General features: G+C 46.2%; 1 protein-coding gene across 2 annotated transcripts; it reads right to left on the bottom strand.

Moving 5' to 3' along the window:
• Positions 1–299: 299 nt before the first annotated feature.
• On the bottom strand, positions 300–21977 carry CYP27C1 (cytochrome P450 family 27 subfamily C member 1). 2 transcript variants are annotated; one of them, XM_019969204.2, is made up of 9 exons: positions 21581–21977; positions 15426–15616; positions 14486–14685; positions 13014–13223; positions 11323–11486; positions 7447–7613; positions 6016–6094; positions 5307–5510; positions 300–1037 (listed from the first exon to the last, which is right to left on the bottom strand). In XM_019969204.2, exons 1-9 carry the CDS (start codon positions 21860–21862, stop codon positions 921–923), a joined length of 1614 nt encoding a protein of 537 aa, XP_019824763.2. In that variant the 5' UTR covers positions 21863–21977; the 3' UTR covers positions 300–920. The 2 variants fall into 2 exon arrangements, with proteins under 2 accessions (XP_019824763.2, XP_070658014.1); XM_070801913.1 differs by having other exon boundaries at positions 15426–15543; positions 21581–21679.
• Between the last annotated feature and the right edge of the window lie 1921 nt (positions 21978–23898).

Raw genomic sequence — 23898 nt, 5'->3', positions numbered from 1 at the left:
CACTCTTGCCTGCTGAGATAGGCTGCATGCTGTCTATGCAATGTGCATCTCTCTAAACAAACCCACCTCTTACCTATTAATATGTCTCTCATTGAATTCTTTCTGCACTGAGACACAAAGAACCTGAGCCTCAGTAAGTCCAGACCCCAGGTGAGTGATTCTAATTAAAAGACCACTGGTTCAAATTCCAATCAGATTTAGGCTGTGTTCAAGTCCTGGCATGTGGGTTCAAGTCCCCATATGAGTCACTTCCCAAAATTATGGTATTACAGAAGCATTCTTTTTTAAAATTTATTTTATTACAGTTGATTTACAATGTTAAGTTCTGCTGTACAGCAAGTGATTCAGTTATACATATATGTACATTCTTTTTCATTTTCCTTTACATTATGGCTTATCCCAGGATACTGAATACAGTTTCCTGTACTATACAGCTAATTCTACATACCCAATCTTTCTCTCCCTCACCCACCCTCCTTGGCAACCACAGGTCTGTTCTACAGAAGCCTCTAATGTTTCCTCTTCAAGATAAGAAGTTGGAATTCTGTCCTAAGATGCAGTCCTGATGCAGTATCAGAGAAGGTATGTTCAAGCACTGAATCTGTAAGTATACCAACACTTCTTGGCCCAAATGCAGAGGAGAGTCCAAGGGCAAGACACCATATGAGGCCTGAGAATTCAGTGCCACTGGCTTCTCAACAGCTGTTACTCAAAAACAAACCAAAAAAAAGGCAACTCTGGAATGCAAAAGCAATCTTCTCACATTACTTTGCAAAAAGATTTCAAAGTTTCCCAGGACCAAGGAGGCCAGTCTACGACCAAGATCGCCTGAGAAGGGATTCTTTCCTTCCCTGCCGTCATCCATGGCCCACAGATACCTGCTGTGTGTCGGTCTGGTGGCTGGGTGAAAAACGCCAGGCTCATTTTCTGTTAACAAAACGCACGTGGATGGGCTCCCCTGGCATCAGAAGCCCATGGGTTTTTGCATGAACAGTTTTAGTCCAAGGAGATGTTTTGATCTCAAAATGCTGAAGCAGCTAAAACGAGAAAGAGAGAAGGGTTTTAAAATTGGGATAGCAGAAACTCTGCAGCACCGGCACTCTCATCATAGCTCCAGCTGCAGGAAACCAAGGGAACAAGAGACGTGAGAAACAGCGTCATGTCCTGATCGGGAGTCCGGCACATCCAGTGACTTACTGGGAGGTCCATGGAACAGATATGCAGGCAGAACTGAAACTGAGTAGGATTTTGTGGGGTTCCTGGGCACAAAAGCCTTCATGTCCCGCATTTCTTGCTTGAAAGAAATAGGCTTCATTAGGCCTCCTTGACCTTCCCTGAGTTCCAAAGAGGGAATCACCCAGTTACTAATTAGTGAAGGGAGGGGATGCAGAACCAAGGGGACAGCAGTCAGAGTCCTGATTCCTCCTCAAGGGATACACATAACAGTGTACTAGAGCTCTTCTGCAGAACTAAGGACCCCACCTAGGTGGAAGAGGGTAAAGTCACGCTGAACACAAGATTCCTGGAGCACCGCCCTGTCAACTTACCATCAACCAACCAGAAGAAAGTCATGCACCCTGCAGCCGCAACCCAAATTTTGCCTAGAAAAGTTTCTCCCCCCAAACCATTGACTAGATCAAGGGTTTTGAGCACAAGCCACCCATTCTTCCTGCTTGACTCTGTAATAAACCTTTTACTGCTCCAAAATCTGATGTTTTGGTTGGTTTGGCCTCAGTGTGTTGGGCACATGAACTTTGCTTGGTAACAAAATGTTCAAATAACTTATATTTTATTAGCCAGTTCAAAATTCTAACTCTATTGGTTCCACTGTAGGTCTAGAAAGAGAAGGAATCAAAGGAGAAAGGAAGGAGAAAAGAACAAAGTGAAATTCCAAGGTTTAGAATCTGCAGCCACCTCAGTGGTGGGACACACACAGCTGTCAGGAGGAGGCAGAGCATCCAGACTTCACCCATTACTGTCCTTAATTTAAATATTCTTCATTTGCACCTTTGATTCCATTTCTCACTTCTATGGTTCCAAAGCAGAAGTAGTCCTCTCTCTCAGGGTGAAACTGCAAAGTATCTAAATGACCAGCTTTAAAGAGCACCTAAGGACCCATCAGCCTCAAGCACTAATGTCCCCATCAATTGGCCATGGCCTGATTTTCAAAATCACCTCTAAGCTTAGAGGAAAAAAAGGCAACCTCCTCTACCAACCTCTGTCAGAACTGCACTGGTCCCTGGAGGGGAGGCAGGGCCTGACTCACAAGCCCGGGTGGACCGTGCAAGGGGCAGACAGCCACTGTTCCCTCCCCCACTCCAACCACCTAACAGAGCATAGGCGCTGGAGAACCTGTATCACCACATGGGATGCGGGCGCCCCAACCCGCTCCACCCCGACTCTCCAGCCTCGTCTCCCAGGCAAAGCAACAGTGTGCACTGATGGGTCCTTCAGGTGAGCTGGGCGGGGGTCAGGCAGGGAGCGGGGCTGCAGTGAAGACACAGACCGAACTACCCCTTGTCATCGTTAGAGAGCCAAGCGCAATGACCCGCGTTCAGGCAGATCTAGAATGCTCTGGCATCAAGAGGCCGTCACCTCAACATCGGATCTCTGACTCTTTGTTCTGACCTTATAGAACTGCTGGCACAGCCCCCTGTGGCAGTGGGAGGACGCACACGCACTTCTCACTCTAAGGCCAACATCCCACATGGATTTTCTGCCTTTCTGAATGGCAGTACATGCTCACTGAAAAAGTAAAACTATGCAGGAGGCATAAAAACAAAAAACAAGGCCCTCATTCCACTTCAAGACTCTGCCTCCCAAGGAGCAGAGGTGTATCTTCCAAACATTCTCTGTGCAATATGAATGTCTTATTCCTGATTTCAAGAAAACATGTTATTATTGCAGCATTAAAACCAATCCATGCCTTCCCATGGCCTTCCCAGGCCACAGGCACAGTCTCTGTTCTGTTGGGATAGACACTATTTATTTGCTGAAGGAAAGCCCTTCCATTGTTGTTGTGCTAAGAGATTTTCTTCATGAATGGGTGTTGAATTTTATCAGTTATTTTGGGAGATGGTCATAAAATTTTGTCCATTAATTTCTCCCATTGTGATAAATTCTATCCTGAGGTGGGCCATCCTTGCATTCCTGAACATACTTGGTTTGGTGACAGGGCATTTCTGTAAAAAAAGAAAAATAGCTGTTTGCAGTCTTTTCTTGATTTAAAAATAATCCTCCACGGCATTTGCAGCTATGCCTTTTTTCTCATTTCTAGTGCTGTTTATCTGTGCCTTTCCTTTTTCTTTTTCTCTCTTGGAAATAACAAATAATGATTTTCCCTCTCTACACTTGCAGTAGAAATGAGAACTCTTGAAGCAAGAACTTCATCAGGTACACAAGTATGTTAACAGAAGCAAATAAAACCCTGGTCCCCACCACCAAACACGCCGTTTCTGATCCTCTCCCAGTCCACCCATCTGGGCCCTCAGCTGCCTCTTGTCCTTGGCGTCCCCTGTAACTGTCCAGGCCATCAGAGCCAGGAGGCAGTGAGCTCCCTGCCAGCTGTCTGAATGGCTCTCAGCAAGCAATGAACTCTGCCTGTCAGAGATGTGCCCGTGGAGCCCACAGCATCACTCAGGGAGCCAGGGCCTTCCCAGTCCCTGGGAGCAGACACCGAGAACAGGCATGCAAACCCCAAAGGCTGCCACCCAGACTCTGTGCACAGACCACTTTCACCCCTCACACACCCAAGAGGCAGGTATCTGGCCCACTTTGTGGATGAGGAACAGGCTCAGAGAGTTGCGGAGCGGCCTGCCCAGGGTGTCAGAACGACAGACTGGCAGAAGTGGGACTGGAGTCCGTTTGCCTGAAGCCACCATCCCCTCCGCACGGACCTGTCTCCACTTTGTCCACGACTGAGCCTGGATAGTGTCTGTGGGGCTCATGGCGGGAAGAGACACAACTCGGCCCTGCTGAGCTGCAGCCACTGGCATGCCCATAGAGACGGGATGACCGCACGACGGTCCAGCCACCCCTTCCACACCAGCCTCCCCTGGCAGTGGCCCCTCACCTCCCCCAAGCCTGCCTCCCCATGCCAACCACCCAGAATCCCCACCAGGCTGGCCAGGCTTCCCCATCCCTTATGCTCTCTGATGCCATCATCTGCAAAGGTCCCAGTCCCTGCATGTTCTGCCCTGGGCTCCAACAGCCTGCAGGAAGCACCTCAGTGACACATGGGGAAGTGTAGGTGGGAGGCAGGACGCCTGCCCAGTGCCCCACACCTGCCACGCCACAACGGTGGCAAGTGGCTCCAACTGCACTGAAAGCTGAGACTCAGCTTTCTTATCAGTAAAAGGGGGAGATGCGTCCCCAGGCCATCCCCTCACGCTTCCAAAGCCTGGGGTCAACGACAGTAGCTCCGGAACCTTGGGCCAAGGTTTTCCGTGGCAGGCTTCCCAAATCTGTGGGAAAGGATAATGGGTAGAGTTTTCTCTACTACAGGTTTTCTCTTATAAAATTTCCTTCAGTCATTGTTTACTTCCGGCCGCAGCCTGAACTCGGATTCTGTACAAGCACAAAAGTAAACACTTGCACACTTAGAGATTCACGTGTAAGGTTTTCTCTCACCAACACCAAGCCTGCCTGAGGTTTTGAAACCCAAACAAGCTGGAGAACCACCTCCCTGTGTACAAGGCTGATTCACATAAAACGAGGTGATGAAGGGGCCTCGGGGGGCAAGCGTGACATCCTCCCCAGTGACAGTGACAAGACTGACAGGCTCGGAAGGGAGGAGCCTGGGAGGCCGGGACTTGAACAGCATCCACAGGGGTGGGTGGAGCTGCCCCCACGCCCAGCACGTGCATTTTCTTAGACCGAGTGCAGCCCACGGACACTGCCCTCAGAATCACCTGGAACCCACCCCAGACCCACTAAGTGACTCTCTCTGTGGCCGGGAGCTCCTGGTGACAGGGTGACCCATGGTGTTTGAGGGCCACTCCTGAACACCTCCCACGCACCCATCTGCAGAGCTCCCCTGGGAGCTTCCCGTCCCCGCCCACATACACCCCTCCCAGTTCTGCCCACACGACTCCAAGGAGGAAAGAAGCAGAGACAGGGCAGGTGGCCATGTGACCAGAGATGGCTCCTGCAGGGGAGCAGGAGGCATTTTAACACATAAACAGGATTTAACAGGAAGCTCGTAAAGTTTTCAAAATTCTTTTTCCCTTTTTTCCATCTAGGTCTTGATCCAGCTGAGCCCAGTCACCTAGACCAAGCCCACGGGCCACTGAGCCCCTAAGGCTTACCTGGATCACGAGCAGGTGGATCTCCAGCTCTGCAATCCTCCGCCCGATGCAGCTTCGAGCCCCGTAGCCGAAGGGGATGGACCCGAAATTGTCAACCCTGCGCAGGTTTCCTTGCCGCAGCCAGCGCTCAGGCCGGAACTCCTTGGCCCGAGGGAAGTTCTCATCCTCATAGGATGTGGCATAGTGGCAGAGGGCCAGCTGGGTCTGTGCAAACCATAAGAAAAGGAATAAAGAATGGAATCCAGGGAAAGCAGAGCAGAGGCCATAGCCCTGGCTGGGCGGACCCTCCAGAGGTGCTCTGGGCTGGGACAAGCCATGTAAGGGCCCAAGAGGCCGTGCAGACCCAGGATGGTAGGTCCCCCTTCAAAGCATACCCCACCCTGAATGAACCTCAATGCCACAGAGAAGGCAATTCAAGTCCTTCAGAAACTCCCCCTGAGGGACCTTCTGCTTTCACGGAGCCTCCAGGGGAGGGAGGGTGGAATGGTCATATGAGCTACAGAATTATCTGACTTTGTTTTTGCCAGAGCAATATCACACAGTAAACCTCTCCTTGCTCCTAAAGCCCCATCTTCATCCTAAAAACACATGCAGAAGAAAAGGAAATCTACAGAAATTCACACAGGAACAAGGACATCCTAAACGTGGAAGCAAATTTCCAATCCAGCCTCCCCAGCTCAGCCAGCCCCACTGTGCCCACCAGACTCACGCCTCTGGGAATCAGATACCCGCCAACAATCAGGTCCTCTTGGGTGACCCGGCCGTTCCCCGGCAGCACTGGAAACAGCCTGGAGAGAGCCAACGGAGGCCAGAAAGGAGCGGAGACTTTCAGAATAGTTTATCAAACATATAAAAGTCTGGATACAATGCCATTTTCATTTTCTAAAAATTAAATGGGAAAATCTTGCAAGAACCTTTGTGGTCCTCAGAAGGACTCAAAAAAGCCTCACACAACATTGTAAAGCAATTATCCTCCAGTTAAAAATAAAAATTTTTTAAAAGGTCTCACAGTCAAGAAAGATTACAAAACACAAAGAAAAGCTTTCAGTGTGTTATTATGCTCCCAAGAGGAATAATTCTGGATTTCTGAAATACATGCATGCATGGGAACTCTTTATCAAGGAATAGTTCTTAGGACTCAGGGTTCCAGGAAATAAATTCTGAGAACTATACTTTAATTTTCAGACTCTCTGAGAGGTGACCTACGAAAACTCTGAATATAATTTTAATTGACAAATACCAGTTAACACACAACTGGCTTTTTTTTTTTTTTTTTAAGATTAAATCTCATGCTGAAGATTGAGGATGCAATACGACTTGAAACATCATTATCAAGTCAGGTTTACGAGAATTATTTTAGTGAGTATTTTGTGAATAACCCTTGTTCCTTGTCATGGCATTCCCTCCATAGAGGAAGTCAGAATCCTGACCCTCACAGGAGGAAGAACCTTCACTGGTTACCTAATCCCACCTCCTCCCACCCAAGGCTGCCCAACATCACTTATATCCCTCACGCTCTGGCCTTCCCCGTGTCGGTAAAGCCCCGTCAGGGAGCAGAGGAGCCTCACTACTTGGCATCTCCAGCCCAACTCAGAGGTTTATACAAGACCACAGGATCTTGGAAACACATGTGGTAACTGGCCAAACACCCCAGTACATTCTCCTGACGATCACTCTGGTTCTGCTTTATCCTTCAAGGAGCACACTGGGAAACGGCTGGTGAAGCGAATGTCCAGAGTGAGTGCAAAGTTTGAGCGTGGCTCTTAATATCTTCAAGGGCACTTCCCTTGTAGTCCAGTGATAACGTTTCCCACACCCAACGCAGGGCACACGTTCGGTTCCTGGCAGAGGAACTCCACCCCACATCCTATGTGGTATGGCCACAAAAAAAGAGTAATGAAGGTCTTAATGAAGAAATGAATATTTCCAACTCTAAAACAGAACACATTTCTCCTGCTCTGAAGAGAGTAGAGAGGAAATAAAATGGTCATGAGTTCCTTCTTCCTAAACATTTCAGCCACCAAGGGTCACTGGAGTATTGGTTTAGGACCCAGTTTTTAAGTCAAAGCCACAATCATCATGATGAAGAATCAGATGTAACGGACATGGTTTTTGACATAAATTTTGGTGAGCCTTTTACCTCAAGGTTTCCTTAAGCAGAGCTCGGACCAGTGGGACTTTGGGGACGTCTGCGGCCGTGGGAACGTGCCTTTCGCCCAGATTCCTCACGATCTCCCGGTACAGGGCCTGCTGCACTTCTGGGTGCCTTGCGAGGAGATACACTGCCCAGGACAATGTGAACGATGTCTAAGAAAGAAACCGGCAGACAGGGGCACGTGTCTTGAATGAAGCCAAGGATTTCCGCAGCAGGAAGCACTGGGCATGAGGTCACAAGAGAATAAGTGCAGGTGAAACTCTGTCAGGGCGTTGTACATGTTACCCAAACAGGAGACGATCCCCCTAACTCCTCCAGGTATCTTGGGAAAGTAGTGTCAGCTATGGGATCCAAGTGTTTTTTTCAATAATGAGCTACAGGAAACATTATTTTAGAACTTTTTAAAAATCACTGAAGAGCGGGAATTCCGCAGCAGCCCAGTTAGGTCTCAGTGCTTTTCCTGCCGAGGGCCTGGGTTCAATCCCTGGCCAGGGAACTAAGATCCTGCAAGCGACATGACGTGGCCAAAAATAAAAAGTAATCTTAGAAAATCATTGAAGAGCAACTCGCCTCCTCTTCCCTGGAGTCTGTGGGCCCATAGGAATGCTGGTCAAGCCTGGAGGTTGTGCCTAGAACTTTCTGCAACTTTCTTTACAAGGGTCACTTGGGTTTTGCTAAGAAGGGCTTGAGGCTGCCCATCAAGCTGAGAACAGCATGCCGCAGGCCTGTGGCTGGGCCAGGCCTGCTCTGGTTGCCCTAATCAGATGAGGAGATGTGGGAGTCAGGGAGTAAGGGTGGAGAGGGGGCAGCCATGGGTCTATTAATGGTCCATTCATTGTTCCCGTGTGCTTATCAAGCAAACTACCATATGAGGACTGGACGGCATTTGCACGAAGCAGTATCACTGTTTCTACCACTTCCTAGATTGAAGACGGAATTTCTGGTTATTGAGAATAATTCTATTCTATATCCTAGGTTCCAAGATTTTCACTAAAATCAATACTATTATCTATGTGACTATATTTCACTTGCTTGTAAACAAGGACATTCCACAGTAAAGAGCCCTTCCTTTCAACTAAAAAGACTAACTTAAGTAAGTCATTGACATTATTTCCCTCCGATAGATATTACGGACTTTTAGAGGATATAGTCCGTAAGTGTTTATAGGACAGCTCTACTGTAATACATAATATAATATGCAAGTTCCTCCTGTAAATGGTAAGGAAATAAATTAGATGCTTCCGATCAAGAGAACAGAAAATTTCTATTAAAATCACAGTTTCATGGAAAAACCACATGTGGTATAGGCATACAATGGAATGCTGCTGCTGCTGCTAAGTCGCTTCAGTCGTGTCTGACTCTGTGTGACCCCATAGACAGCAGCCCACCAGGGTCTCCCATCCCTGGGATTCTCCAGGCAAGAACACTGGAGTGGGTTGCCATTTCCTTCTCCAATGCATGAAAGTGAAAAGTGAAAGTGAAGTCGCTCAGTCATGTCCGACTCGTAGTGACCCCACGGACTGCAGCCCACCAGACTCCTCCGTCCATGGGATTTTCCAGGCAAGGGTACTGGAGTGGGGTGCCATTGCCTTCTCCATACAATGGAATACTATTCAGTAATTGTTGTTGTTCAGTCACTCAGTCGTATCCGACTCTTTGCAAGCCCATGGACTGCAGCATGCTAGTGTCCCTGTCCCTCACCATCTCCTGGAGCTTGCGCAAACTCAGGGCCATTGAATCAGTGATGCCAACTATTCAATAATAAAAAATAAATAAATAAATATCTTTATAAGCAACAACATGCATGAATCTCAAAAATCATTTCACTGCGTGAAGGAAGCCAGACACAAAATACACACCATATGATTCCATTTATATAAATTTCTAGAAAAATGCAAACTTATGTACAGTGGCTGCTATTGCCAGGGGCGGGGGTATGGGAGGGATGGACTGAAATGAGGGTGAAGAACTTGCAGAGATGATAAAAATGTCCAGGATGTTGATTGTGGTGTTGGTTTAAAAAATGATAGCATTTGTATTTATACTGTATCTGTCAACAATCTGTACTGAATTGTACCACTTAAATGGACATAGTTGGTTGTGCACAAATTATGCTACAACAAAGTTGGCTTTTTAAAATAACATTTTTTTTTTAAATGAGCATAACGTTGCAAGCTTTTGTCTCCTGAAGGTTCCTTCAGGTAGGAATGGGTCCTTTCTGCAAAGTTACCACGAGGGGGCAAGAGTACCACACATCTGAATCAGCTTAGGGCTGGGCTGTGCATTCCAACACTGGTTCCCCACTCAAAGCCACACGAAGTCACATTCACACCGTTAATTAGAATTTTCATTGCTGGAACTGAGTGCATTGATTAGTTTGCATTTCATATACATACATTTTGTTTTATTGTTGAAGATGATCTATAAGAGTAATGAATTTATGTGAAGTTTTTCTGCTTTTACTTAAGTGACATCATGTCACTAAAAATGTCAACCATAGGTTTTCTTCTCCCTCTAAAAGGGAGATTCATGCTTTCCTCAAGTCCAGGAAGCACTCGTGTGAAGGAAAAACCTTGAGGTAATCTTTGCTGTTTCATCTTTCCACCCGTTAATCGAGGACAATAACACCTACTTCAGAAGATCCTGTGAGAACAAAAGGATACTTACAGACACGCACAATCACCACATTTACTACTGAATCTTAATTATTTCACGCAACTGACTTCCTCCACATTACTGAAAGCCTGGCCCTCCTTTTTCCTATTTCACCACTATCTTTCTCAGCATCCCTGTAGCACCCCCGCCCCAGTCAGGGAGCCCGCGGTAACCATCCAGTGTTCGGGTCCCACACTTCCCCCATGCCCGGCAACCGCTCAGAGGTGCGCCTGTGCGTGCATCCGGTGTGCAGGTCCCACACTTCCCCCATGCCCAGCAACCGCTCAGAGGTGCGCCTGCACGTGGACGGCGGCGGGGGCAAAGCTGGTTTTACTAACGTGAACACAGGATACTCGCTTTTCTGCACCTTCATTTTTCACTTAGCAATAGGGTACAGAATTTCCTCCAAATCAGTGGTCAGTGCTTTGTTTCATTCTGATATTGAGCTCTCCTTGGTCATAGTATATTATCCATCTGCTACACTGATTGAATCTATTCATTCAGATTTTATTTTAAACTGATACATACACATATTAAAGCAAAGTGCTTATTAAACATTTCTTTCCTTACGCTTCCTTTAGCAGGTTTTGAAGTTATGCTGGCCTTATCAAATGAACTGGGGAGTTTTCCATAACCCAGAATATTTTAGGTGATAAATAAGAGGGCTTTTCATGTCTGTGCTCTCTGCATTTCTGATATTATGAAACAATGGAGAAACGCTTGCAAATCAGGATTTTAAACTTTAAAGCGTGTTATTTAGCACAGGAACTCTAGTTAATGCTCGATGGTGACCTAAATGGGAAGGCAGCCCAAGGAAGAGGGGATACACCTCTACATGCGGCTGATTCACTTTGATGTACAGCAGAGACTAACACAACATTGGAAAGCAGCTATACTCCAGTAAAAAAGTCATAAAATATTTTTTTAAATTGTTACTTTGTGTGCATGATTGTGGAACTTGGTTATGTTCTTTACAGAATTCACTGTGCACCTTAGTTTTACATTTTACACATATTTTTAAAAAGAGAAAAAGTGGAGTTTTCTTCTGGAGATGTGCAGCAGCGAAGCAGACGCTCAGCTAGTACAAACACGCACAGTCCTTTTGAAGTATCCGCCATCCGTCGGATTTCCGTCGGATTTCTTAGAAAGGTCCTAGACTCTAACCATTGTGTGTCTGTTGAGAAAGAAGGACTCGTGAGAGCTCACCGTGTCTACACCGGCCAGCAGCATCTCGGTCATGTTGGCGTAGATTTCCTCCAGTGTCAGTTCCTGGCTGAGGAAGAGGTAGGTGAGCAGCCCTCCTCGCACTCTCTCCCCTCTTTCCATCTGGCACCGTATGTCCCTCAGCTTGTTGTCAACGTGAATTTGGCCTGTTTGAAAACAGTGTTTCTGTTGGAAGAAGTTTGATTAAGAATCACCTCTTCAAGTGATACAAATGAACTTATTTACAAAACAGACTCACGGAACTTCCAGTGGGGGAGGGCGACTAGGGCAAGATGGGAGGCTAGGGGATGGACACGTACACAGTGCTATATTTGACGTGGACAGCCAACAAGGACTTCTTGTATAGCACATGGAACGCAGCTCGATGCCATGCGGCAGCCTGGAAGGGAGCGGGGCTTGGGCAGAATGGATTTATGCTGTGTGCGTGGCTGAGTGCCTTTGCTGTCCACCTGAATACTCCAGTACAAAAAAAAAAAAGAATCTCCCCTTCAGTCTCAATTCCCTCTTCATCCCTCCAATAACTTCTCTCAATTTTTGACAGGTTCAGAGGCTAGACAGCCCCCATTGGTTTACTGCCAACCTTGGAACTTCATCCATATGCTGTTTGTATAAATGAATAATGGTTGGGAACTGCCTTCTATTTGCAAGGTGGGATGCTACTGGGTTCATGAATTGTTGAATAAACCCAACGAGGTACTTACATATACTCCGAAGAAAGAAAGATAAATATCTCTTCTTTTTGTAAAATAATCTATAAAGTATTTGCAAATGTTCGTTTTTCTACTGTAATAGCCAAAAAAGCTGTGAAGTAACAAGAATATAGATCCTTTTTTCCCACTGTGTTTCCAGAAGGGAGAATGAATGAGGGAAAGGGCCAAATTACTGCAGAAAGATGCTAGAATATTATATATATCAGAACTCATATACGCAAATGAGGGAATTCCCTAGTAGTCCAATGGTTAGGACTCCAAGCTTTCACTGTAGGGGATGAAGTTCGATCCCTGGTCAGGGAACTAAGATCCCTACAAGCAGCACAGTTTGGCCACAAAAAAAAAAAAAAGAGAAATCAAATGAATGCTGACCTCTAAGACACTTCTTTCTTTCTTTTTTTTTTTTTTTTAAGACACTTCTTTCAATGTTAATATTGTTCTAAAAACATAGTTCTAGACATCTTGGAAATCTCGCACTTTGAAAATTCTTTTATACTAAAATTTTTAACCATATTGGAAAACTAATCTTACTTTGTTCATCTCAACTTGGGTTGGAGCAAAATGGTTTCTCCCAGCTTGTTTTCACCCAGTAAGCAACAAATGAATTTGTCCAAAAAAGCCTCCATTGAGAATGTTTCAATGATTGAAGCAATGACAGAATGATTGGACTAAAGACATCATCTCCCATAGACAACACTTACTTGCACCTATCCCTGCAAGCATGTTGGTTAAAATTAAAAGAGTTTAAAAATGAGAAATCAATCACATTACTTGTAGTCACACCCCACGTGCTTTTTGCTCCTTCAGAAAACCAGGCTAAGAGTTCTTGAGTCCAAACAGCACATAACTTCACCAGGGCATCCCCTGCAGTGATCCCACTGTCTGTGTGAGTGTGAGACACACAAGCAGCGGGGAAGTCAGGCCCACCCGGCTCCACAGCAGGTGCCCCCACTCTTCTCTTACTGAATTCGAAGAGTCCATCCCAGGACCTGCAGAATTCCTGCCAGGGTTTGGGGATGAGCAGGCGGAGCCACCTAGGGATGGCGCCGGCATACATGGAGGTCTTGAACGTGCAGAACATGAGCGCCAGGGCCTCGATGTAGTCCGCGGTCAACTGCGGGATGCTGTTCCCCAGGCAGCCCAGGCGACTCTCATAAAGAATGGTGGCCACTCCTGCACAGGGGAGAGGTTACAGCTTTTCTCCTTCCGGATTAGCCACAGAATCAACATGAGATACCTGCCCATAAAAGTAGCTACCCCCGAGGTTTTCCTCTATCAGATTCTGATCCTCAGGACGTTGTGCGTTCGGTGATGACTGACCCTCGGCCTCACCATGCCCTCAGGTCAACAGTCTGTTCAAGACCCACGACGCAAAATTCCCAACCTTTCAGCCAATTGCTCGAGTTTGGGGAGTTAAAAGGTGGCTCTTCCTGGCCACACATCAGGGAGCCCCAGACCCGAGAGCTAAGGGGGGAGAGGAAAGGGCTGCCAAAGAATCAGGGAAGAGCAGGATTTCTCAGTGTATTTACAACTCACTTCTCTTGATTTTATGACTGTTTTTAGAGAACATTAATGCCAGAACTTTAAAAAGTTAACTTAAAAACTAAATTTGAAGCAAGCTAAACTAATTTTTTTTTAATGGGAAACCTGGACTTCCTTGGTGGTCCAGTGGGTAAGACTCTGCACTCTCACTGCAAGGGACATGGGTTCAATCCTTAGCCTGTGAATAAATAGTTAAAGTGGGGAATCTAATAGAATTCTCAAAAAACTCAGGTTCAGAAAAAATGTTTGGTATGCTACCTTTTTTTTTTAAGTAAAAACAAGGCTCACGTGTATTTCTTCGTACATGTGTAAAATATTCCCTGAAGAAACTGGTGACCTAGCTGGGTCAGGAGAGAAGGAAACTTTTCCATGAGTACCTTTTGGGTTTGGTTTTTGAACCACGGGAATGTACTACCCATCTAACAAGGGTTTTAAAAGCTAGAATGACTGCAGTACACACCCTCTCAATTTCTGCTGCGTCTTTTAAGCTTGGCAGTGCCGGGTCTTAGTTGCAGCATGTGGGATCTAATACGCCGCCCGGGGATCAAACAGGGGCTCCCTGCATTAGGAGTGCAGAGTCTTACCCGCTGGGCCACCAGGGAAGTCCCTCTGTTGCTTTTTAAATTGTGCTAAAACAAAATGTGTAGTAATTAGGAGCGAGGTTCTTGAGTTAGAGAGGCCTGAATTTGAAACAAAGTTTCTGCCATTAAAAATGGACAGTAGTTTTTCAGTTTCCCCATTTGTAAAACAGTGGTGGTCACTCTGGTTCCGTTAGCACTGTGAGGATTACACATACATACATATGGGGCTTAGCACAGTTTGGGACGCAGGAAATGCTCAATGATGGCAAACGTTCATTCTTTCATCTTTCCCACCACCTGACTTCACTTCACCTTCCATCGAGTATTTGAAGAAAAGGTCATTGATGTTGGTCACTGTATCTCCATCTTCTGCCTGGCTCTTGAGGAAGTAGATTCTTTTAATTAAATCAGCAATAACTTGGTTGATTTCTCCTGCAAAAATGGCCACATCTTTCGGTTTCAGAATTCTTTGTCTCAACACACTTCTCATCTTGAGCCACTGTTCACCCTCCCTAGAATAAAGTGAATTTCAAATAATCTTACTTATATCAATATTCTGGGAAGGAATTCAGAATATCTCTGCAAAATTTTCCTAGCAATAGTCAACAAGATCTGCCAATCCAAATGGAATGGCGATAGGATAGACACGGCAAAGACAGGGGAGTGATGGTGTCACTCCCCAGCTCATGTATAAGGACAAACAGGCAAGAACAGAATCTCTGAACTGATGGGAACTGGGCCAGAGGATCGGGGGATGCACTGTGCTCTCCTCCCTGCTTGAGGCTGTGTTGATTAACTCTCGGAAGACACAAAGGTGTATAAAAACAAAATAATAACCAAAGCGGTTATGAGACAGGAATCTCACAAAGCAATCAATGCTGACATTCCGAGACCATCCTGGAGGTCTCCTACAAGAGCTCACCACCCTCACCCCGGTCCACAGGTGGGCTCTGTGAGCTTCAGCCACCTTGGTGGTCATCACGTGGACACCTAAAGCCACGAAGTGTCGCCTGAGAAACAGTTTCTCTCCATCACTTGGTCAGTGGGACCTCCCACCTGTCCCCGCCATCAAGTTTCTTCCCAGAGGATTTCAGGAGATTTCAGGAGACCACACAAGAGGCTCTTTTGAGACAGTCCCCCTGGGAGTTCTGTGCTTTATTAATAGCTGGTTTTAGGAGCCCAGTAATTCAGGGAGGGAGTCTCCCTGGGCTGCCTGCTCCTGCTGAGGCTCAGCCTGGCTCCACATACTCACGCAGAGATAAGGCCAGTGGATCTGCCCCGCAAGTCTCGATACTCCTGCCAGGACCCCATGTTGGCTCTCTGGGGCGAAGCCCCCTCCGCGCGGAGCACCTGAGCCACCAGGTCTCGGTCTGCAACAGATACTACAAACTGAGGACCAAAGTGAGACTTGAAGATTTTTCCATATTCCCGTGTGTGCTTCTGCTGCAATACCAAGGAGAAATCACAAAAGTAAAAAAATACACAGATATGACACACCTTCAATACAGACACTCCTAGGTGTCAGGGGGGCAGAACACTGGGGCAGAGGGAAGCTCTACATCATACAGAACTGATCAGAGTGGCTGCTTTACTTGCGGTTATCAAGGGGGAAAGGAGTGGGGAGGGAACAACTGGAGATTGGGGTTGATGTACACACACTATTAAATACAAGATAGATACCTAATAAGGACCTGTTGTATAGCACAGGGAACTCTACTCAGTTCTCTGTAATGACCTGCAAGGGAAAAGAATCTGAAAAAGAGTGGATAACAATATATGTCTAACTAAGTCACTTTGCTGTACACTTGAAAGTAACACAGCATTGTAACTCAACTCTGCTGCTGCTGCTGCTAAGTCGCCTCAGTCATGTCCAACTCTGTGCGATCCCATAGACAGCAGCCCATCAAGCTTCCCTGTCCCTGGGATTCTCCAGGCAAGAACACTGGAGTGGGTGTATACTTCAGTAAAAATTAATTAAAAAAAAAGAAGGCCACGTTAAATATTCCTGAGATAAACATATTTTCACATCATTAATCATATCCACAGAAGTTTTCTTAATTCTTTAAAGATGTGTATTTAAAAATAACTTAAGTGTGTGAAGCAACAAGAGGAATGGGGTGTAGATGAACTAACTGCAGGGTCTAAATGTCCTCTGAGTCAAATGTCCTCTGAGTCAAATGTCCTCTGCCGGCTCCTTTCCCTTAGGCCCTCAGCAGCCCACCCAGCCTGCCCCCTCGAAGAAAGCTGCCTGTGGGCAATGTGTAATGAACCTGTGAAAATATCTACAGCAAGAAAATGAAAGAAAGGCACCCAGATTAGAAAGGGGAAAATAAAGCTATCACTATTCACAGATGCCATGATCTCACATATAGAAAATTCTAAGATACCTGCTAAAAAAAAAAAAAATCAGAACTAATAAATATGTTCAGTAAGCTTACAGAATATAAGATCAATATACAAAAATAAAATTGTATTTCCATATACTAGCAATGAACAACCCAAAAATAAAATTAAGAAAACAATTCCATTTGTAATAACATCATAAAGAATAAAACATTTGGGAACACAGTTAATAAAAGAATTGCAAAACTTACACTCTGAAAACTACAAAAATCATTGAAAGAAATTAAAGAAAACATACACAAATGGAAAGATAATCCATGTTAAAGGAAAGAAAAACAATATTATTAAGATGGTAATACCTCCCAAACTGATTCATAAATTCAGCATAATGCCCATCAGAAGTCCAGCCACTCAGAACAGCAAACACAATCTTTTTTAAAAAAGCAAAGTTGAAGGCCTAACATTTCCCTGTTTCAAAGGTTACTATGAAAGTAATGAAGACAGTGTGATACTGCCCTAAGGATGGACGTCTAAATCATTGGAATAATTGACAGCTCAGAAATAAACCCATACATCTATGGTCAACTGATTTTCAACAAGGGTGTGAAGACAATTAAATGGGGAAGAATAGACTCTTTAAGATACGATGCTGGGAAAATTGGATAGCGACAAACAAAAATTAAGGTGTACGCTAGTCTCACACCACATTCAAAAACTACCTGAAAATGGACCAAAGACCAAAACATCAGCGCCAAACCCACAAGACTCTAAGAGGAAAACACAGGGATAAACATTCATGGCCTAAGATTTGGCAAAAGTGTCTTAAGATATGATACCAAATGCCTGAGCAACAAAAGAAAAAATAGATGTTTGGACATCTCACAATTTGTACACGTGCTTCAATTTTTAAATGTGTTTCACTATCAAGAAAGTGAAAGACAATCCCTAGAATGGGGAAAATATTTGCAAAGTACATATGGATAGAGATTTATGTCAGAATGTATAGGAAACTATTACAACCCAACAGAGAAGAAAACAAATAATTCAATTAAGAAACTGGGCAATTATTTGAATGGACACTTCTCTAAAGAAGGTCTCAAAATGTCTAATAATCACAGGGAAGAAGCTCAACATCATTAGTCACTGCTGCTGCTGCTGCTAAGTCGCTTCAATCGTGTCCGACTCTGTGCGACCCCATAGACGGCAGCCCACCAGGCTCCCCCATCCCTGGGATTCTCCAGGCAAGAACACTGGAGTGGGTTGCCATTTCCTTCTCCAATGCATGAAGGTGAAAAGTGAAAGTGAAGTCGCTCAGTCGTGTCCGACTCTTAGCGACCCCATGGACTGCAGCCCACCAGGCTCCTCCATCCATGGGATTTTCCAGGTAAGAGTACTGGAGTGGGGTGCCATTGCATTAGTCGCTAGGGACATGTAAATCAAAACCACAATGAGATATCACCTTGCATGCACTTGTATGCTTATAATCAAAGGACAGGTAATAATAAGTATTAGCAAGAATGTGGAGAAATCAACACCTTCTTGTACTGCTGCTAAGTCACTTCAGTCGTGTCCGACTCTGTGCGACCCCATAGACAGCAGCCTACCAGGCTCCTCTGTCCATGGGATTTTCCAGGCAAGAGTACTAGAGTGGGGTGCCATTGCAGCTACTTTAGAACAGTCTATGCTGCTGCTGCTGCTAAGTCGCTTCAGTCGTGTCCGACTCTGTGCGACCCCATAGACGGCAGCCCACCAGGCTCCCCCATCCCTGGGATTCTCCAGGCAAGAACACTGGAGTGGGTTGCCATTTCCTTCTCCAATGCATGAAAATGAAAAGTGAAAGGGAAGTCACTCAGTTGTGTCCGACTCTTAGTGACTCCATGGACTGCAGCCTACCAGGCTCCTCCATTCATGGGATTTTCCAGGCAAGAGTACTGGAGTGGGGTGCCATTGCCTTCTCCAAGAACAGTCTATACAGAGTTACTATTTGACACAGCAATTGCACTCCAAGAAATAGACCCCAAAGAAATGAAAACATGTGTCTGCACAAAAACTTACACTGAATATTCCTAGCAGCATTACTTATAACAGTCAAAAGGTGGGAACAATCCAAATGTCCATTAGCTGATGAATGAATAAGCAAAACGTGGAATATTATTTATCCATAAACAGGAATGAGGTACTGATACATGTTACAACATGGGTGAGCCTTGAAAACATGATGCTCAGTGAAGGAAGCTAAACACAAAAGACCACATATTGTATGATTCCACTTATATGAAATGTCCAGAATAGGCTAATCTATAAAGATAGAAAGTAAATCATCAGTAGTTGCTTAAGGTTGGGGGACATGGAGGGTTGGTGAGTAATAGCTAAAGGATATATATTGTATTCTTTAGGATTTCTTTTTAAGGTTATGAAAATGTTCTATATTTGTTTGTGGTGATGGCTGTATACTTCAAGTGAGAGAACTGTATGACATGTGAATTATATCTCAACAAAGTTGTTACCAAAAAAGGAAATCACAATAGATGTAAATGAGTTAATCTGTCCAGTTAATAACTAAGGAAGGAAGGAGAGAAGGAGAAAGGATGAAAGATAAGTGCTCTCAAGCATGGCTCAGCATGACAAAGGCAGGGCTGAGCGTGGCGGAATTGACTGCATTTCTCTTTGGCATCTGCCAACGTTTCTTATCACCCCAATTCTCAACCACGGAAATGGCAGGCCAGAGAGTCTGTCATCTCTCCACTCTTCTGCTCTCAAGTGGAAGCTGTTTGCTTCTTTACGGGCCTGGTTGAAGTCCCACTGCCTGGAGATGAAGACACTCAGACTCAACTGGGATGTGTCAGGTGCCAAAGGACCACTCGGCCTAACCAACAGGTGACCCCAGAAGGGCGTTTCTCCAGGTGTCTGATAGCATGGCTGTTACAGGAAGGACTGGGAGAGAGGCCATTCATCAGGGAAATCCAGCTACTGAATGGGCACAAGCAGACAAGGGAGCAACTGACCAAGGGGCAGAAAGAACCAAATGAAGGAACCAAGTTTATGGCCCTTTTAGTGGAGGGCCATGGAATGATACAGTCAGCCAGACTCAGTTTGTTTAGCCAGCTGGAGCACAAACTCTGGAGTTGGCATCTCGGGTCACAGATGGGTGACCTTGGGAAGTGAGGTTCCACTGTGCCTCAGTTTCCTCATCTGCAAAATGGAGAAATAATAGAAATTACCTCCCAGGGAGGACTTAGAACTGTGCCTGGGCAACCATGAAAAGAGTTCTAGAAGTGTCCATTCTTCTTATGTATTGGTTATTACTACAGCTTACAAAGCCCTCACAATAACCCATGAGATGGATGACGAATGTTAGACGTCTGCACAGAGGAGGAAACCACAGTCCAGAGAGAATAACTGATTGGCGAAGACTCCACGGGTGTTTGCAGATCACTGGTATGTAACTCAGGACCCTTCCACTCTGTCACACCAGGCACCCTGATCACTGTCTGCTCTGCCACTAACTAGCTGTGTGACCATGGCCAAGTCACTCACCCAAGGCTTTGGGTGTTTGCCACATGTAAAGTGAAAGACCTGGATCCTATAGCTGGCATTCTGATTACAAGTCGAGTGAAAGAAAACTGGAGTTGAGATAACAGAATAATTCTCTTCCTCCTTAGAACGGCAGTAGCGGTGATCTGGAGAGCACCGCAAAAAGGTTATAAGAGAACCTTATCCAGTCTAGAGCAACCTGTATTAAACATGCCAACAAATAATAAATAATGTTTTTACCATATTTGAAAACTATCATCCTGATATCTTATGTTCAGATTCCACATGGAAAAGAGAGGAAATCATTTTTGACCCCTAGAAACATGTCTGGGAAGAAATTGTGTAGGGCTCATGTGGCAGATGGCAAGATGGGGGCCAACTGGAATTTTAGTCAAATTAAAACTGCTCCTCTTGTCCAGTCTTTTTCTATCAATGAAATTTCTGCTCCTCCAAAGGTAGCCCTGGCCTCTGCACCATCTGGTAGGTTAATGGTTGAGGGAATGGATGAATGACCAAAACCCAGGTGGATGGTTACAAAATCTTCCTCTGAGAAGTTTCTGAAGGGTAAGCTTTGAACAAAAGGAAGGGAGTAATAGGGGCAGAGGGTGTTCTCGGAAGAGGTCCCAGAAATGACAGCCGGTGCTGGAGTGGCAGCCCTGAGAAAACGACGGGGCAGAGTGGGCAGCAGCTGCCCGGCAAGTGAGAGAGACCGGATCTGCCGGCCTTAAAGGTGAGGGTCACCTTGCAATTAAAAGTTTGAGGTGGGCATGGGAAGGGCAAAACTCTGGGTCAACGTGAGCCACCGTAGAATGAGCGGGCTCCCCTACACTCCGACAGGGTTGTTGGACCGGTTGGGTTCTTCCTAAGGCCCTGCCCAGCCCTGGCTTGACGCCGAGATTCAGGAACCTTCGTCTGTCTTCTCATCACTTGGAGGTTACATAACCCGGAGCCTCCGAACCCCCGCTCTTTGGGGGATTTTGTTTTTCAATTATAAAACACCAGCAAAGAGGACTAAAAGCATATGCAACAAGTCCTCGGCCGCGAAAAGACCCACGGGCTCCTCGCCCACCGCGTGGAGAGACGGCCCTCTGGGCCTCCCCGGGGGCCGTCGGGGAAGGCCCGGCGGCTGCCCGCTCCCCCTCTCCCCCGCAGGCCCGCGCGCGGGAGCCCGCCGGAGCGCACGGCGCGCGGGGCCCAGGGCTCCCGGGCGCTCCCGGCCCTCGACCTGCCCTCTGGCGCCCCTCCTCGGGTCACTCAGAGCCCCCTCCCCGGCGCGCCCCCAGGGAACCCTTCCCGGCGTTTCCTCTTCGGACGTCCCTCCTCAATGCCCCCTCCCGAGGTCCCCTCTCCGGCGCGCTTCCAGGGATCCTCTCCCGGGACCCTTCCCCGGCGCTCCCTCCCCGGCATCCTCTCCCGGGGTTTCTTTCCGGAGCTCCCCGGGCTTCCCTCGCTGGCGTCTTTCCCGGGTCTCCTTCCCGGCGCTCCGTCCCCAGCGCCCTCCCGCCGGAGAGAGCCCCCGCGCGCCGCTACCTGGATCTCGTGGATGCGGCTGAAGCCGTCCTTCCCAAAGAACTCCACCAGGTTGGCGAGGGTCCGGGGCCCCGGCATGGCGGCGAGGCTTCGGGGCCCCTCTGCCCGGCCCCCGGCCTGCGACGCCCCTGGCCGCCCCGCTCCTTTGTCCTCGGCCCGCGCCCTCGCCGAGAGCCCAGAGCTGGCCAGCCGGGGCTGCCCAGCGTCCCAGCCGCCCAGAAGCCCGGTACGCCCGGCCGCCGGGCTCGGACGGGCTTTCAGGATCCGCGCCAGCAGAGCCATTGCGATCCCGTGCGTTGGTCGGTTTGAGCAGTTTTTTTGTTTCGAGGGCTGCTCTTTGAGGTTACTCTCTGCTCCGTTTTAACTTGTTCGAGCAGCGCTCCTTCGAAGTACTACGGCCCGGGCATCAGTTTACACAGACTTTTATTGAACGCTCCCTCCCCTAAGGCTGGGGAAAAGGGGGTGGTCTGTGATTAGACTGCAACAGAAATGAAGCGATTATTGTTTTTTCTTCACATCGATTAATTAAGCGTTCCTTGAGACCGCAAAGTTTTAAGGTCAATCCCACTTCCAAGCATGGCCAAAAAAAAAAGTCGACTGAGATTTTTTACATTATTTCCTTCCTTAAAAATTACTATTGACGAAAGAAAGCTAATTTGCTCCTTTTGTATTTTAAAACCTGTTCTTTGTGATTTCAAGTTATGCAATTATAATTCGATCCCGAAATGAGAACAAAAATGTTGGATGACTTTGCGATCCCTCACAGTATTGTAAAATGACCACATTATTACTTTAGCACAAGTTTTCATAATGAAAAATATGCTGCCTCTATTGAAGGTTTTATAGGTCTCCTTAATTTTATCCCAGCACACAGTACAGACTGGAAGTGCTAGTGAGGACCTGTGGTGAGGGCTGAGTGACTTCTTGAACATTTGGTGTTTTTTGTCTCCAGCAAGGATTGGTCCTGTTGCACAATGCCTAGAGAAATGAACACACCTCCAGGCGAAAATGAGAAGGAAGAGGACTTTGCTAACATAGGTTCAGATGGCAATGCCAAGCTGCACAGGAAAGTGGGCTGTAAAGGAGGTGCTTGGCACAGGAGGGGCAAGAAATGTGTCATCTGGTTTCAGGAAGGCAGCCCAGATTCTGAACTAGTTATTCAACAACTTACTCTGAAAACTGAGAACATTATTCAAAGATTTCATGCAGTTTGTTCTTCTACATCTAAATGTGTTTTTTTTAAAAGCCTACAAAATATTGTTACTTTTTGATTAGTAGTTTATACCTTTACAACTCTGTTAAATGTGCATTTCTTTTAAATAATCGTAAGTAGGTAAGTGAAGCAAAGAAGACCATAGTTTCTAACAAGTACTTAGTTACTCCATTTTTAGGAAGTACTTAGCAACTCTTATTTATAAGGTACTATTGCTGTAAGGGACTCAAAGTGTAAGATATTAATCCTGCCTTCAAGGAGCTCATAACCCACAAGAAGAATAAAACAGTACACAAATACACACCAGATTAGCATAAGTGCCATGAAACTGATACAGAATATGATTGGAATTTGTGGGGAGGAGAGATCACACCTCCTACTAGGGTAGGAAAGAGTAGTGCAGGAGAGAGCCCTTCTGAAGGAAGGAGTCTTTCAGGCAGGGTTTGAAGAGAGGGCTCAACTTTAATAGGCAGAAGTGGGGTAGCAGTTCAGCTAGAAGGCAGGATATGAAGAATGGCACAATTGCTCTGTTCCTAGAGATGTTTTGAAGTATTTTTGAGGGTTCCTGCTCAATGGCACCCCACTCCAGTACTCTTGCCTGGAAAATCCCATGGATGGAGGAGCCTGGTGGGCTGCAGTCCCTGGGGTCTCGAAGAGTCAGACACGACTGAGCGACTTCACTTTCACTTTTCACTTTCATGCATTGCAGAAGGAAATTGCAACCCACTCCAGTGTTCTTGCCTGGAGAATCCCAGGGATGGGAAGCGTGGTGGGCTGTCGTCTATGGGCCGCACGGAGTCGGACACGACTGAAGCGACTTAGCAGCAGCAGCAGCAGCTCTTGATATTTGGCTCAAGCTCAGTGAAAATAGGCAAAAGGCTGTTTTAGAGTCTCAGTTCGTTGGTATAAATTATCAAGCTGAAATTCTGCAATGAAACAGTATACTATCTTGTAGCTAATTATTATAGCAGGAAACACATCTGAATCCAGACATGGAATAAATCATTTAGATTGGGAGAATTTTTTTGTGTGATAATCAAAAGTAATTATAAAAGTAACTATTACTTTGGTCTATCCAGGTTTCTTCTCATGAATATTGCTTTGT

The sequence above is a fragment of the Bos indicus genome, chromosome 2, assembly GCF_029378745.1.
Source record: "Bos indicus isolate NIAB-ARS_2022 breed Sahiwal x Tharparkar chromosome 2, NIAB-ARS_B.indTharparkar_mat_pri_1.0, whole genome shotgun sequence".
Classification (NCBI taxonomy): Eukaryota; Metazoa; Chordata; class Mammalia; order Artiodactyla; family Bovidae; genus Bos; species Bos indicus.
This window is presented reverse-complemented; position numbering and strand designations above follow the sequence as displayed.